This window comes from Archocentrus centrarchus, chromosome 9, assembly GCF_007364275.1.
Source record: "Archocentrus centrarchus isolate MPI-CPG fArcCen1 chromosome 9, fArcCen1, whole genome shotgun sequence".
Classification (NCBI taxonomy): domain Eukaryota; kingdom Metazoa; phylum Chordata; class Actinopteri; order Cichliformes; family Cichlidae; genus Archocentrus; species Archocentrus centrarchus.
This window is the reverse complement of record NC_044354.1, coordinates 13,449,585-13,461,718: the sequence shown is the minus strand read 5'-3', so window position 1 is coordinate 13,461,718 and position 12,134 is coordinate 13,449,585. Positions and strand designations below refer to the sequence as shown.

The following is a 12,134-nucleotide window of genomic DNA, read 5'->3' as shown; positions in this document are numbered from 1 at the left end:
AAGTATTTACTGTATGAGGTGGCGGTGTCCCTCAGTTTCTCAGTCTGGACCACCCCTACCCCCCATCCCCTCAATCATAATGTCCAAAATGCTCAGCTCAAGGCTTTAAAACTGCACAAGCTACCTTCATCTCTTCTATACAGTATGTGACATAGGTGTCATCATCCCAACATGTGGAAAAAATCTCTCCATTGGGAACTTAAAGCACAAAGTACATTTCATTGAGAATCTTTTGAAATCATAGCCTTACCGGTACAGCAAGACACATGGTTACTGAGGTAAGTGTGTAAATATAAGCTTTTATTTTTGTGTGAAAGGCAGAATTATGCCTTTGTGTTCAGGGTTCAAGGCAACCACCTCTTCAGGAACCACAGGCCCACCCTGCCTACACTCCTGCACTAACCACCAAAGTCCCATGTCTTTGTTGATCCACTTTAAAAAGAAGCCTTTTTCCTTTGCATTTCAATGGTGGTCTTTTTTTTTTTTTGACCCAAGTTTCACTCTGTCTTAAATTGTAAGGCACAGATAAATCAAGAACTGTGGGGAATTTCTCAGCCACGTATAGGACGCTTTAGTTCTGTTCTGGTATCAGCTTTATTTAGCAGAGGTGTGGTTGTTGGGTTTCCCTCTGTTGCTTCCCATAACCCCACCACCAACCCCTCATCCATGTGAAGGACACTGAGAGCCAAGCCCAGGGCTGACCAGGCCACACAGAATGACATTATGACTGTGAACCTTGGGCCAAGCTCCAGTTAGCCAAATGTGTGCTCAAATCAGCTAAGGATGGACAAAGTTTCGGTCTTCTATATGAAGGGTCGAGAGGGGGGGGGGGGGGGGGCTCTCTAAGTAGTCCTGCAAAATGTAGCACACTTATTCCCTCCAAAAGTCATGAACTGACACTACTTTATTGATGGCTGGACAAATAGACTGGCTAATGAAATTGCTTCACACTTAAGTACCTAAAGTCACTGAGTCGTGGCTGTGAGTGACTCCAAACAGTTAATAAAGTTAGATGAAGGAGCTTAAAGAGCCTGAACTAATATGACCTCTTGACGACCACTTCGTACAGTGAATGGCTTCTTTGGTCGACTATTTTAACAGGCACTCCAGAGGAAAAGGCATCAAGAGAGGCGTATGCATTCACACGTACATGTAACAGAGCTGAACAGTGTTGGTTTTGAGTTCATACTGCCCAGCAAAACTTGACCTTTAGGGTGTATTTACAGTATATACAAGCTTCTGTATGGCAGTGATCCCAAATTGTGATATAAGTAATATGTTGCAAGTGTGAGGGTGTGCATGTTGTTGCAGAAAATAATCCAGCTTTTGTAAAATGATGAAATAGTGGAAAATTTTCCACTCTTTTAAAGAGGACTCACATTGCAGGAGTCACGCTGCAGGAGTGTTTCTTACCTATTCTCTGCTGCTCTATGTTTTGTTGTGTCTGCTGGCTGCTTAACTCCCGGATCTGAGATTGGATATGCTCACTGCGGCTCTCCTTCTCGGTGTCCTGTGTAAAAAAAATAAAATAAAATTTAAAAAAATTGAAGAATAACATACGCCTAGTGCACTTCAATACAGCTGCAAAAGCAAAGCTGCAATGAACTGTACTGAAATTCTCAAAACACAAAATGCGTTCAGCCATCGCTTAGAACAGCAGCCAGCCGCTCCTCCCATCAAAACCAGAGTGAAAGATCAGTTGCATGTCTATCATATGTCTGAGGTTAGTTGGCAATCACAAAAGTCTTTTGTTAGAGGTCAAGGCCAAATGCTCCAGGCATGGAGGATGGATGAGCAACAGGCTTGGCCAGCTGGAAAATTAAGGATGTTTACTTTAGATTACGAATGGCTGAGAAAGAGAGAGAGGCACCCTGAGTGCACGAACATGTGCATTCAGCACCTGGTTTAGTACTATGTTAGGGCCCTGGTTTGACCGTTTGCCTGACTCGTGCAGCACCTGCACCTTCAGATTACCTGGAGCCTGACCCCAGCACTTTGACCCTAAGCTCCAATGCGGGAGGTCACAGAGATGAGGCAGCAGTATTTTGGATTATGGAATGGAAACAGGAGTTGTAGAGGGGAGAACAGAGAGGGAAAGATGTAGATGCCGACACTACCGTTGGGCCTCTGGTGCCTGACCTTGACTCCACAGGAAAATCAGCTGCACAAATACGGTTTCTCTGAGCATGTGCACACATGCAGACACAGCCACACACACTTTAAAACACCTTAAACATATTCTTAACTTGAAGTTCTGACGACTTAAACTTTTCTATTAAAGGGCAAAAATCTCTCGTGTGGAGCTTCAGGTGTTCTTCATCACTCAGCAGCTCATTTGGAGTGATGAATGACATCACAGAGCAAAAATCACTTTAAAGAGGCATCTGGGTTAAGAATAGCCCAACAAATGTTGGGGTGGATCCTGAAAAAACATACAATACATGAAAATATAATACTTAGACCAGATTTACAGCCTACTATTACTGCAAAATGCTTCTTACACACATTCACTATCTTTCAAGCACGGAAAAAAACCACACACGCCCAACCACACAATCACACCACAATCAGTTTCCCCATGTGTAAACGACGTTATTCGAGACAAAGGACTGGCCTAGTTGTTAACAGCAGAAGCAGAGTGAAAAATCCTACAAATCACACCTTTGTGGGGGTTTTTAAAGGTTTTTAATCAGTGCAATGTGTGATCAGTGCAGACTGAGGACCAACCTCAAAGCCTGCTCAAAGTTAAACACAACTGAGAAGCAGGGGTGAGAAAGAAACCAAAAGCTTTATGCTCTCTTGCCCCGTGACCTTCCCCACCTTGAGCAGATTACAGGGGCTAGCAGCTCAATAGCAGAAGAGAAATTGTAATGAGATGCTGCTGGAGATGGCAGCATAAAAGGTGAGAGTGGAAATGTGGAAATGGCATTGCTCGGGTTAAGACGCATAATTAAACTTGGCTCAAAATAAGCTACATTTTGTTGCTAAGATAAACCAAATTCTGAATGTGAAATTATAACAGTGTTAATCTATGTAACAGGTGCTCTGATGTCACTTTTTCCAGGTTTCCATATAGACCTAAAAGCAGACCACAGACTCTGGGGCATAAAAAAAGAAAAAAAAAAATCCCTTCTCAACTTTTCTAGACAACAATAAATGTCACTGATACCGTCAGGCATGCCACAGTGGAAACAAACTTAGAAGAATGCTCCTTTAATGAGACATTAAAGTGTCTGATGATTTTAGAGGGTACAGTCAGTCACCTGTAATGAAGGCACTACAGTCCACTGAGACGAGAGGACACTCTTCCTCTGAGTGCAGACACCCAATCAAAGAGTCACAGCAGGAGATAATTGTGTTCGAGCAACAAACACAATTAAAGAGAACAAGACTTTCCTCATGTGCGAGATCTCCCTCACCCTCTGCTGCTCCTACCGGGACTCAGACAGACAGCCGTCATTTAAAAACTCCCACTAAACCACAGGGAACATATTTCTCACAGACAGTGAGGCTGAGTGAAAGAAAAAAAAAAAAAAAGGGCAGATAAAATGGAAATGAAGATCAAGACCAGAGCGCAGAACCTGCTGCCAGCTGCCATGCTGTCATTAGCGGCTTCACTCTGGCCCTGACAGAGTGAAACCAACACCGACGCCATATCACACCAGAGCACACGAGCTGATCATCCATCTGGCTTCAAGCCCCTGTTTGTGTCAGACTATAATTGCAAAATCTCAAACTCATAAACACAAAAACAACTGTCCTCTCCCGTGACCACAGCAAGGCGTGGGCGATCTGGACTCCTCCAAACCCTCAACTCCACAAAAAAAAAAAAAAAGAGAAAAAAACAAAACAAAACAATGAGAGCTCAGAATGACACACATACACCTCTCTTACCAGCTATGGATTAACACGCTGAGTTTTAATCCATAGTTGGATTAAATGATGGGTTTAACTTCCAGTTTTCCATGGAAGTTAAGTCTATCACTCCACTGGTGAGGTCAGACCCATTTGAGGGTCTTCCATGCCTCTACGTGGAAGAAAAGAAGAAGGAACCTGGCGGCTTACTTTCCATTACTGCAGCTTGAGGAACCACACGCTCGGCTAACCTCCAACAAATGAAATACAGTAGTTGGAATGAAGCAGGAATCATTTCTGTATCACATATACACTCAGTCTGGAGTCTGGAGTGAGGAAACCCGCAGAAGTCATCAAACTGGAGTCTCATTCCCATTTTTACTTACTGCAGATCATCACGTGCCAATCTAAGCTTTCCTCTGGTCTTTTTAAAAAAATACTCCATATGGACTTTTCTTCCTATAGCACACTTTCACAATTCATCTCTAAGGTCTGATAAACCTCTACCGCACATGTTAGGGCTGTTTCTTTAAGACAATTAAGCTACTCTTTCCCCAAGTTGCCTTTTGCAGCAAGTTTATGATCAATGAACAAACCGACCTATAGCCTGCCTGAATTCTTCCCAACACACAAAGACAGCAAGCGAGCCTATAATCATTTTAAATTACTAGCATTAAATATTACAGTTTTCTGTTAAACTTGTTTACCTTAAATAATACTTATTTCATTATTTATACACACTTCAATGAATGGCATTTCATGTCACAGATCAAAAAGGTCAGCTTTAGTTATTTCTATCTATTGGCTACAATGGGCACCAAGTGACCTAAGTGAGCAATAAACCATTATTGCTCAAACATACCTGAAATGTAAACACAGAGGCAGGCACGTCCCATTCTCCAGTGAGACAGAAATGAGCACAGACTGACGAGGAAAGATATTTGAATGGCTTTTCGGTTTAAAAAAACAAAACAAACAAAAAAAAAGATTAAGAAAATCAGAGGCGTGTATGACCTGCAGTAAAATCAGAGACATTTACCTTCTCCTCACGAGACTGACTGCCTCTCTCTCTCTCACTATCAGCAGTAACCCTCTTGGAGTCAGGACGTCCGCTATTCTGACGCTCTGCTCCCGCAGCCACATCATACACACCCACACACAAACATTTACACCACCACAAACACCACACACACACACACACACACACACATACATAATACCAAGAAGCCACTCCCTTGACTTCCCCTCCCTCCCATTCTGTCTCCAGAGGGATCTGACCCCCACCACATTCACACTCACGCACACTTTTACAGGTTAATGGGTTGCCTGGTTGACACATTAACTTCTGACACACTCCGCCTTTGTTTTGACTGTTTTTTGTGCTCTTGAATCAATATGACACTTCACCATCAAAATGAAACTATTTTGTGCCTTTATGTGTTACAATAATAAAGGTCCTTTTTTTTTTTTTTGTAACTGACATTTTTTGCTGCCACATACATATAATTAAAGTTTCCACATGGTTTCTAGCAAACGCGCAAAAGGAAACTTTTAGTGTACCTCGGCTATTCCCACATGTAAGCATTAGAAACATTAACTTCTAAATGGTACCAGATTCTGGTATACAGATAAATGACCATATTAATCTATTTATTAAACACTTTCCTTCATAAGATAAGTTTTTCATTTTGTTTTTTTTCAGGCAACTTTTTGAGCTGGTGCACACATATTGCATGCCCCTTGTGTGCGTGCTGCTGTTTAGGCCTATCTAAGACCGCCATCTTCCACAGGACAATTGCAAACAGCTCAAAGAGATCCGCCGCTATGATGTGACTGGAAGGAGCCCTGCTGCTGCTGCTGGGTGATGTTGTTTTTGGCCACATCCCCATTCCAGTGCAGACTAGCCTACTGGGGCACAGCTGGTGAGCTGTCTGTCTGTCTGTCTGTCCATCTGAATTCAACCCCCACCCACCAACTTTTTTCCACCCCCTCTTCTATCCTCACAACTTCACCAACATGCTGTTCAGCTGTCTTAAAGGAAATGAGGTAGAATAGGCTTGAGTGATAAAGCATCCTGTTACACCAGCATGCCATCATCACTTCCTAGCTAAGGAGAACACACACCCAGGAATGCAAGCAAAGCACAGGCTCCAGCAGACAATGGGACTGATACTAAGAGGCTTTCTTTTCTCCCTCTTTAAATGTCTGTGGTGGGAAAAACAAGTGCTTTCAAATGAAACACCAAAACTCTGATAACATGACTGATTGCATTTTTCTTTAGAGCACAGATACAGGAGGTGGTCCCACCACTCAGAGGTTTTCCCTATACAAACCTATCCACTGAAAACGGAGCATTCATCAAAAAACTGATCAACAGCAGCAGATAATCCAGCACCTCTCCCCTTAAGGCTCCACCACTCAGCCACTAGAGGGCAGGCCAGCTGTGCGAGATGCCTGAGAAAAGCCTGAATAGTCCAGTTTAAAGGAGGAGTCCCACAGATGTAACATAAATCACAAGAAAGCTATTTAAACACCATACTTTAAAACTGTTTTTTTTTCTTAAAGTGAGCCAGGCTATTCAGTTAGATGTGTGTGAAATGACAGCAGCTGGGAGACTGTCCCTGTCAAAAAACAATTTACTGCCCTCATACCAAAGTCAAAATAAATTTTATCTTTCTTCTCAGTATGGTCAAACCTGAATAAGAATATGTGACAAACACATTCCTCACTCTGTGGGAGCAAAGGCATGCGTTTTGTGTGTGTGGTACATTCACGGTCCAGTGAGTGACTCAAGTCTCTTTGCTTGTTGTTGTTTGGTGCATTCTTTATTGCGGCAGAGGAGAAACCTCGGTGGTCACTGCTGCCATGCAAGCAAACTCATCACCCGCAAATGGCTCTGTGCTTAGCTGATTTTTGTAAATGGAAGCTGACATGTGACCGTTTACCCATCAGTTATAACTGAGATGTTTCGGCTGTACCAGGACAGCACCATGACATTTAATCATTCCTCTTCCCACTCCAGTAACTCTGCCGTACTCACCCCAGTTCCCATGCTGCTCTGGGACTGCACACCCTCAGGCTCCAGGCCAGGAACCTTACCCTTCTCCACGGTCCCTAAAAAACATGCGCACACAATAGGAAGAGACTATTTAGAGCAAAGGAGGCAGCTTATTATCTGACCTCATGTTAACCTTCTGGTCATGTGTGATATTAAGGTAGAGGAAACTCTATGCATCATACTGCACGTGTATCACATTGTCTGCAAATGACGGGAGCCTCGCGCGGAGCAGACAGCATTAAGGAATCTGCTATCTGAACCAGCCTCTGGATTTGCCCTAGTAACTCTGATCATATTTTATGGGCAAAACAATAAGATAAACTTACTTTTACTTTCGAGTTTTATCCACAATAAACAGGCAGGCTCATTTTATTTACCTTTAATTCTAGCACCCTCTTCTGGATCTGTAAGTGGTGCCCAGATGATCAGATCAGATCTAAATAATGGACTTCAGTGTACGTGCAAGTAAACTGTGAGTCAAAAGTCTGCTCTGTTCCTGGCTCTGTATAATGTAAATGAATCCTTAATACAGCCATCTCAGGCTGTTTAAAGCTTTTGTGTGTGTGAGAGGCAGACTTTCAGAAGAAAGTCAGCTTTCAAGGAGAGCAGGTAACATTTCAGGCTGTGGATAATCCGAGAGGCTCAGTACAAGACAACTAAGGATTATTTTGAAATAATTTAATAATGTGGACGTGTAAATGAGCACAAAAAAATAATAATAAAAAAATTATATATATATATATATATATTTCTATTCTCAAACTAATTTATGTCATTTGTAACAAACCACAAACATCTGACTCATTGATATTCTGATATATTTGTTTCTGGTCTATTTCTCTCCAATTACACTAGTGCAAATTATAGTTTGTGCCACTCTAATTGGTTAAATAGTTTAAGATGTCACCAGACCATGGAAAGCTTACAACTATAACTTTCATCCATCCATTGTCTTCCGCTTATCCTGTTCAAGGTTGCTCTCGCCCTATGACAGCCTATCCAGGCAGTCATAGCACGAGAGGCAAGGTACACCTTGTACAGGTTGCCAGCCTGTCGCAGGGCTAACACAGAGAGACAGACAATAATTCACACTCACATTGACACCTATGGGCAATTTAGAATCACCAATTAACCTAACCCCAGTAACTGTATGTCTTTGGACTGTGGGAGGAACCTGGAGTACCCCGAGTAAACCCAGGCAGACACGGGGAGAACATGCAAACTCCCCACAGAAAGGCCCCGGCCAAGGTGGATTCAAACCCACTGTCCCCCCCAGCTGTCCTTCAAGCTGTGAGGCACAGTCCTAACCACCACACCATCGTGCTGCCCACAACGGTAACTTGATTTGTCAAAATAAGAAAAAATGTGTCTGATTCCTCTTCACCAGACAAGCAGGCATTGGATTTAACTCACCCTGCTGCTGCTCCTCTTGAATTTGTCGAATGGCCTCTCGGATCATCCTCCTTTCCTTGTACTCTTTGGCTCCACGGAGCTATTGGCAGACACATGCAAAAGCTCAGTGAAACCGTGAAGTGAAGATGTTAGCATTACTGATATCATGATACAATATTCACCATTTGCTGGAGCTCATCGATGTCCTGGATTGATTGCAGTTTTTGTTTCAGCACATCCAAGTTCTCACTGGATTCTGACCTGAGAAGGAAAGACAGACAGACAGTAAAGTGTTGCCCATTTTAACAGATCTTCAACTAGTCCCACACAAACTAGGCAAACTAGAAGAGGTTCCTCTGACTATAATCTGAAGCTTCTACACACATTACTAAAAGCAGCACAAGGCAATTCAAAAGATAAAGGACCATTTTCTTGCCAGAGAGAAAACGCAGAGGAAACACTCCCAAATCAAGCATGGAAGAAGTGATACTCCAGCATGACAGATGTGGCAGCCAATGACACAAACCCCCCTGAAAAAGCTGCACTCATTCTTCCTTTTTCAGCCTCATATTCTCCATTTCAGTGCTTGCTTTTATGTTTTTTTTATTACTCATAGGCTCATTACCCTCACTCCCCTCCGTTCCTTGGTATTAAAAGATGCACGGCCAATATTTCGCATTCCACCACAGAGAGGCATGGGATAAAGCCACGTTCCGATGGGTTTCTGTGCCTTGACATATGAATACGTGCAAAAGTGGGCATGCTTCCTTTACCAGCGTCACTGAGGCACCTCTTTTGTTTTTGTAACCCAAGTCATCCGAGAGCAGCAGTGACTGGAAACAATCAGGGCCCGTCACCATTCTTACATTAGGAATCAGTGACAGAGAAAGCGAATGACAGCAGATGCTGTGAATCTGCTTCTTATTCAATAGTGTCACATCTTCACTTTGCTACAGAACTGATTGGGGTTTGTACTGCAGACTTGAACTTAAAGTAACACCTGCAAAAGGTCTCAGAGAGGTTGTCGTACTCAGGACTTTTGCACAGAAAAGAAATGTTTCGACCAGCTATACATTGAGTTCCCACTTGATTTTTGTTGTTTATTGTCTTTATTTAGCAAAGTAGGGTTAAACATTAATTTTCTGAATGAGATTAGGTAAAAATCAGCAGCTGCTTCTCTCCTCTCAAAAATCCTCTAAATGTTGGCCGTTTTCAATGCTGCAGTCTGTCATTACTGGACAAATTTCAAGAACTCTTATTTTACTCAGGTATGCCATGTTTACAGTAACACGTAATGATTCAGCTGAGCAACATATTCATCCACATAACTCAGCTGGGTGGCAGGTGCTGGGAGCTGTACATTACTGAATAGCAGGAAGTTTCTGAAAGGTAAATAATTAAACAGACTTTGATAGCTGATCTACTTCAGTGTGACTCTCGTGGCATATTTGAGAGTGAATGTATTTATTATATATAAGACTGTTTTCTCAGTATTTCTAGTTCAGCTAATATAGTTCACTTTGTCATCAGGACAGACATTTTTGTGTGTACAGCCTCACCTGTGCTGGTTCTCTTTGTCCTCCTGCTGATTGAAGCGCGTGGGTCGAAATCTCTTGCTTGCCAGAGCTGCCTCCATGTCCTCGATCTCTCTCCTCCTCAGCTCCCGGATGGCTGAACGGATGCGGCGTCTCTCGTCCAGATCCACGGTTCCATCCAGCTGCAGATACCAGACAAACAGAATAAGGGCATGATGGCTGGAAGCCAGACAGGACACCAAACATTTGGCTTGCAAAGATTAGTCCTATGTTTGCATACTTCCATATATTTACAAGTGAATACAGCACAGAGGCTTGCTCACATTTCAGGAAATGGCCACACAGCTACATGAGAATCTGCAGGTAAAGGGTCACAGGCCTGTTCACAGAGTAAGTACCAGGCGGTGAATAAGGCAAATCTGGAGCATCACAACACTGCTGAGGATACCACGAGTGGTAGCACTGACTTCTGTTAGCTGCTGTCTCTCTGCAAGTAACCCCAGTTTCTAAAAGAAGACTAGATTTTCAGCTAGGCTGCCCTGATACACACAGATGAGAGACAGCATATCCAATAAAATATGAGAATCAGTGATTTTTAATCACATCCGCATAATCGCAGTCACACCTGATGGATAATAAAATGTAAATGTATTCAGGAATGTGATGCAATGGAAGAGCCTGAGAATTAATGTGAGGGTTTTTTTTATGCTTTGCAATAACTGTGGATGACATTCTTATCATTTGCTCATGAAGGCATGGCCGGCATGTATGATAACTTTTCATCTAAAGTTCAGCTGTTTGAAAAATAAAATTGGAATGGTTGCAGAAGAACTCCCATTTCAAGTATGTGTGTGTACTCAGTATCTTAATAGGCTTTCCCACTGGGGGTCAACCCAAGGATGTACCCCTGTTATGATGTACAGATAGCACTGCACTACACATCACTAGGGCAGTGGGTGTACTGTGGCTCAGGAGGGGGAGCAGGATGTCTACTAATCTGAAGGTTGGTGGTTCAATCCCTGGCCCCTCCAGTTATCCTTCAGCAAGATACTGAACCCTGAGTTGCTCTAGCGCATTCATTGGAGTGTGAGTGTTAAGATTAAAAAAAAAAAAAAAAAAAAAAAAAGCAAAAGTATTTTGAGAGCTCAAACAGAGCCCAGCCCATTTACCACCGGCTTACTTTCAAACATGTAGTAAAGAGGGTCAGCAGGGCGATGGGCGCTTTAGAGATTGGTGATGACAAGTGATCAGAGTTCACTAATGTGACGAGACAGAACCACCTGAGCAGAGAGCACGGGATTAGACACAGGTCTGGCAACAGCTGGTGCTCAGTGTTAAGAAAGACATGTGTTCATCTCCCCGGGTCAAAACATTACTGAGGCATCTACCTCTCTTGCTGAACAGTAGCCAGACTGCAGTGGGACCCGAAGATGTTGAAGTGGCCCACTTATAACACTCACTGAGCCATTTCATTGCTCTGAGTGTCTATTACTTAAAAGGTATGTCTTTCTGAGCCAAAAAGGAGTAATTAAGGAGTGTGAGCGTGCATAAAAGCACACCTGCAGACAGAAACACCACTTCAGCAAGATGGGCGCCTTCTTGATAGCGACAGCCTTGAGCGCAGGAGGGTAGAGGGAGCCCTCTCCTGTCATACGGGAGATAAATCTCTCTTTTGCTCAACAGCAGGAACCTGTCAACACACGCAGAGATGAACAGCTCCTCTGGCAGGCTTTTCTTATGAATATCATGCTCAAACACACACACACACACACACACACACACTAAGGTTTCCTGCAGCACCAGTTAAAACCTGCAGCATGGAGACTCCGTATGCCAACTGCCTTCTACTGGAGGGAGCTGGATGTGGTTGTTAAGCTAAGCACATGCTGATGGGTCGAAAAGGGGGTTGATGTGCCCCACTGCTTGGCCCATGGGAGGAGGACGAGGAGGCACGTCTCACAAGAGATGAAGAGGTCCGGTGGTTTTGAGGTTTAACAAAATATGCAGCCCAAGCTACTCGAGCTCACAGGGGCCCTTCTTTATGCTGTAATTTGTGGAAATTCAAAGTGCTGAGCTGACTGAAAAGAATGGGTAAGAAGAGAAAGTGCTCATAAACAGCTGGAAAGAAAGGATATGAGGAAGAAGGGGAAGGATAATAGGTTAGAGTAAAGAAACAGAGAGTTAGGGTGACAAAGAAGAATGAAGGAGAAACTAGACCTGCACATGACTAAAAATGGGCAGATGAGAGCTGGGTGGGAAAGAGTCAGTCCTCGGAAAGGTCATTCCTCAAATTC

General features: G+C 43.2%; 1 protein-coding gene across 3 annotated transcripts in view; it reads right to left on the bottom strand.

Annotated features, from left to right (window-relative positions):
• The window catches only part of smtnb (smoothelin b), a 45,701-nt gene that overhangs the window by 21,653 nt on the left and 11,914 nt on the right, over positions 1-12,134 (bottom strand). For all 3 annotated transcript variants that reach the window (XM_030737365.1, XM_030737366.1, XM_030737367.1), the window contains exons 2-6: positions 9,865-10,022; positions 8,488-8,566; positions 8,327-8,405; positions 6,896-6,969; positions 1,414-1,510 (exon numbers count right to left, since the gene is read on the bottom strand). In XM_030737365.1, coding sequence (XP_030593225.1) covers positions 1,414-1,510; positions 6,896-6,969; positions 8,327-8,405; positions 8,488-8,566; positions 9,865-10,022 — 487 coding nt within the window. The remainder of the gene's footprint in view (positions 1-1,413; positions 1,511-6,895; positions 6,970-8,326; positions 8,406-8,487; positions 8,567-9,864; positions 10,023-12,134) is intronic.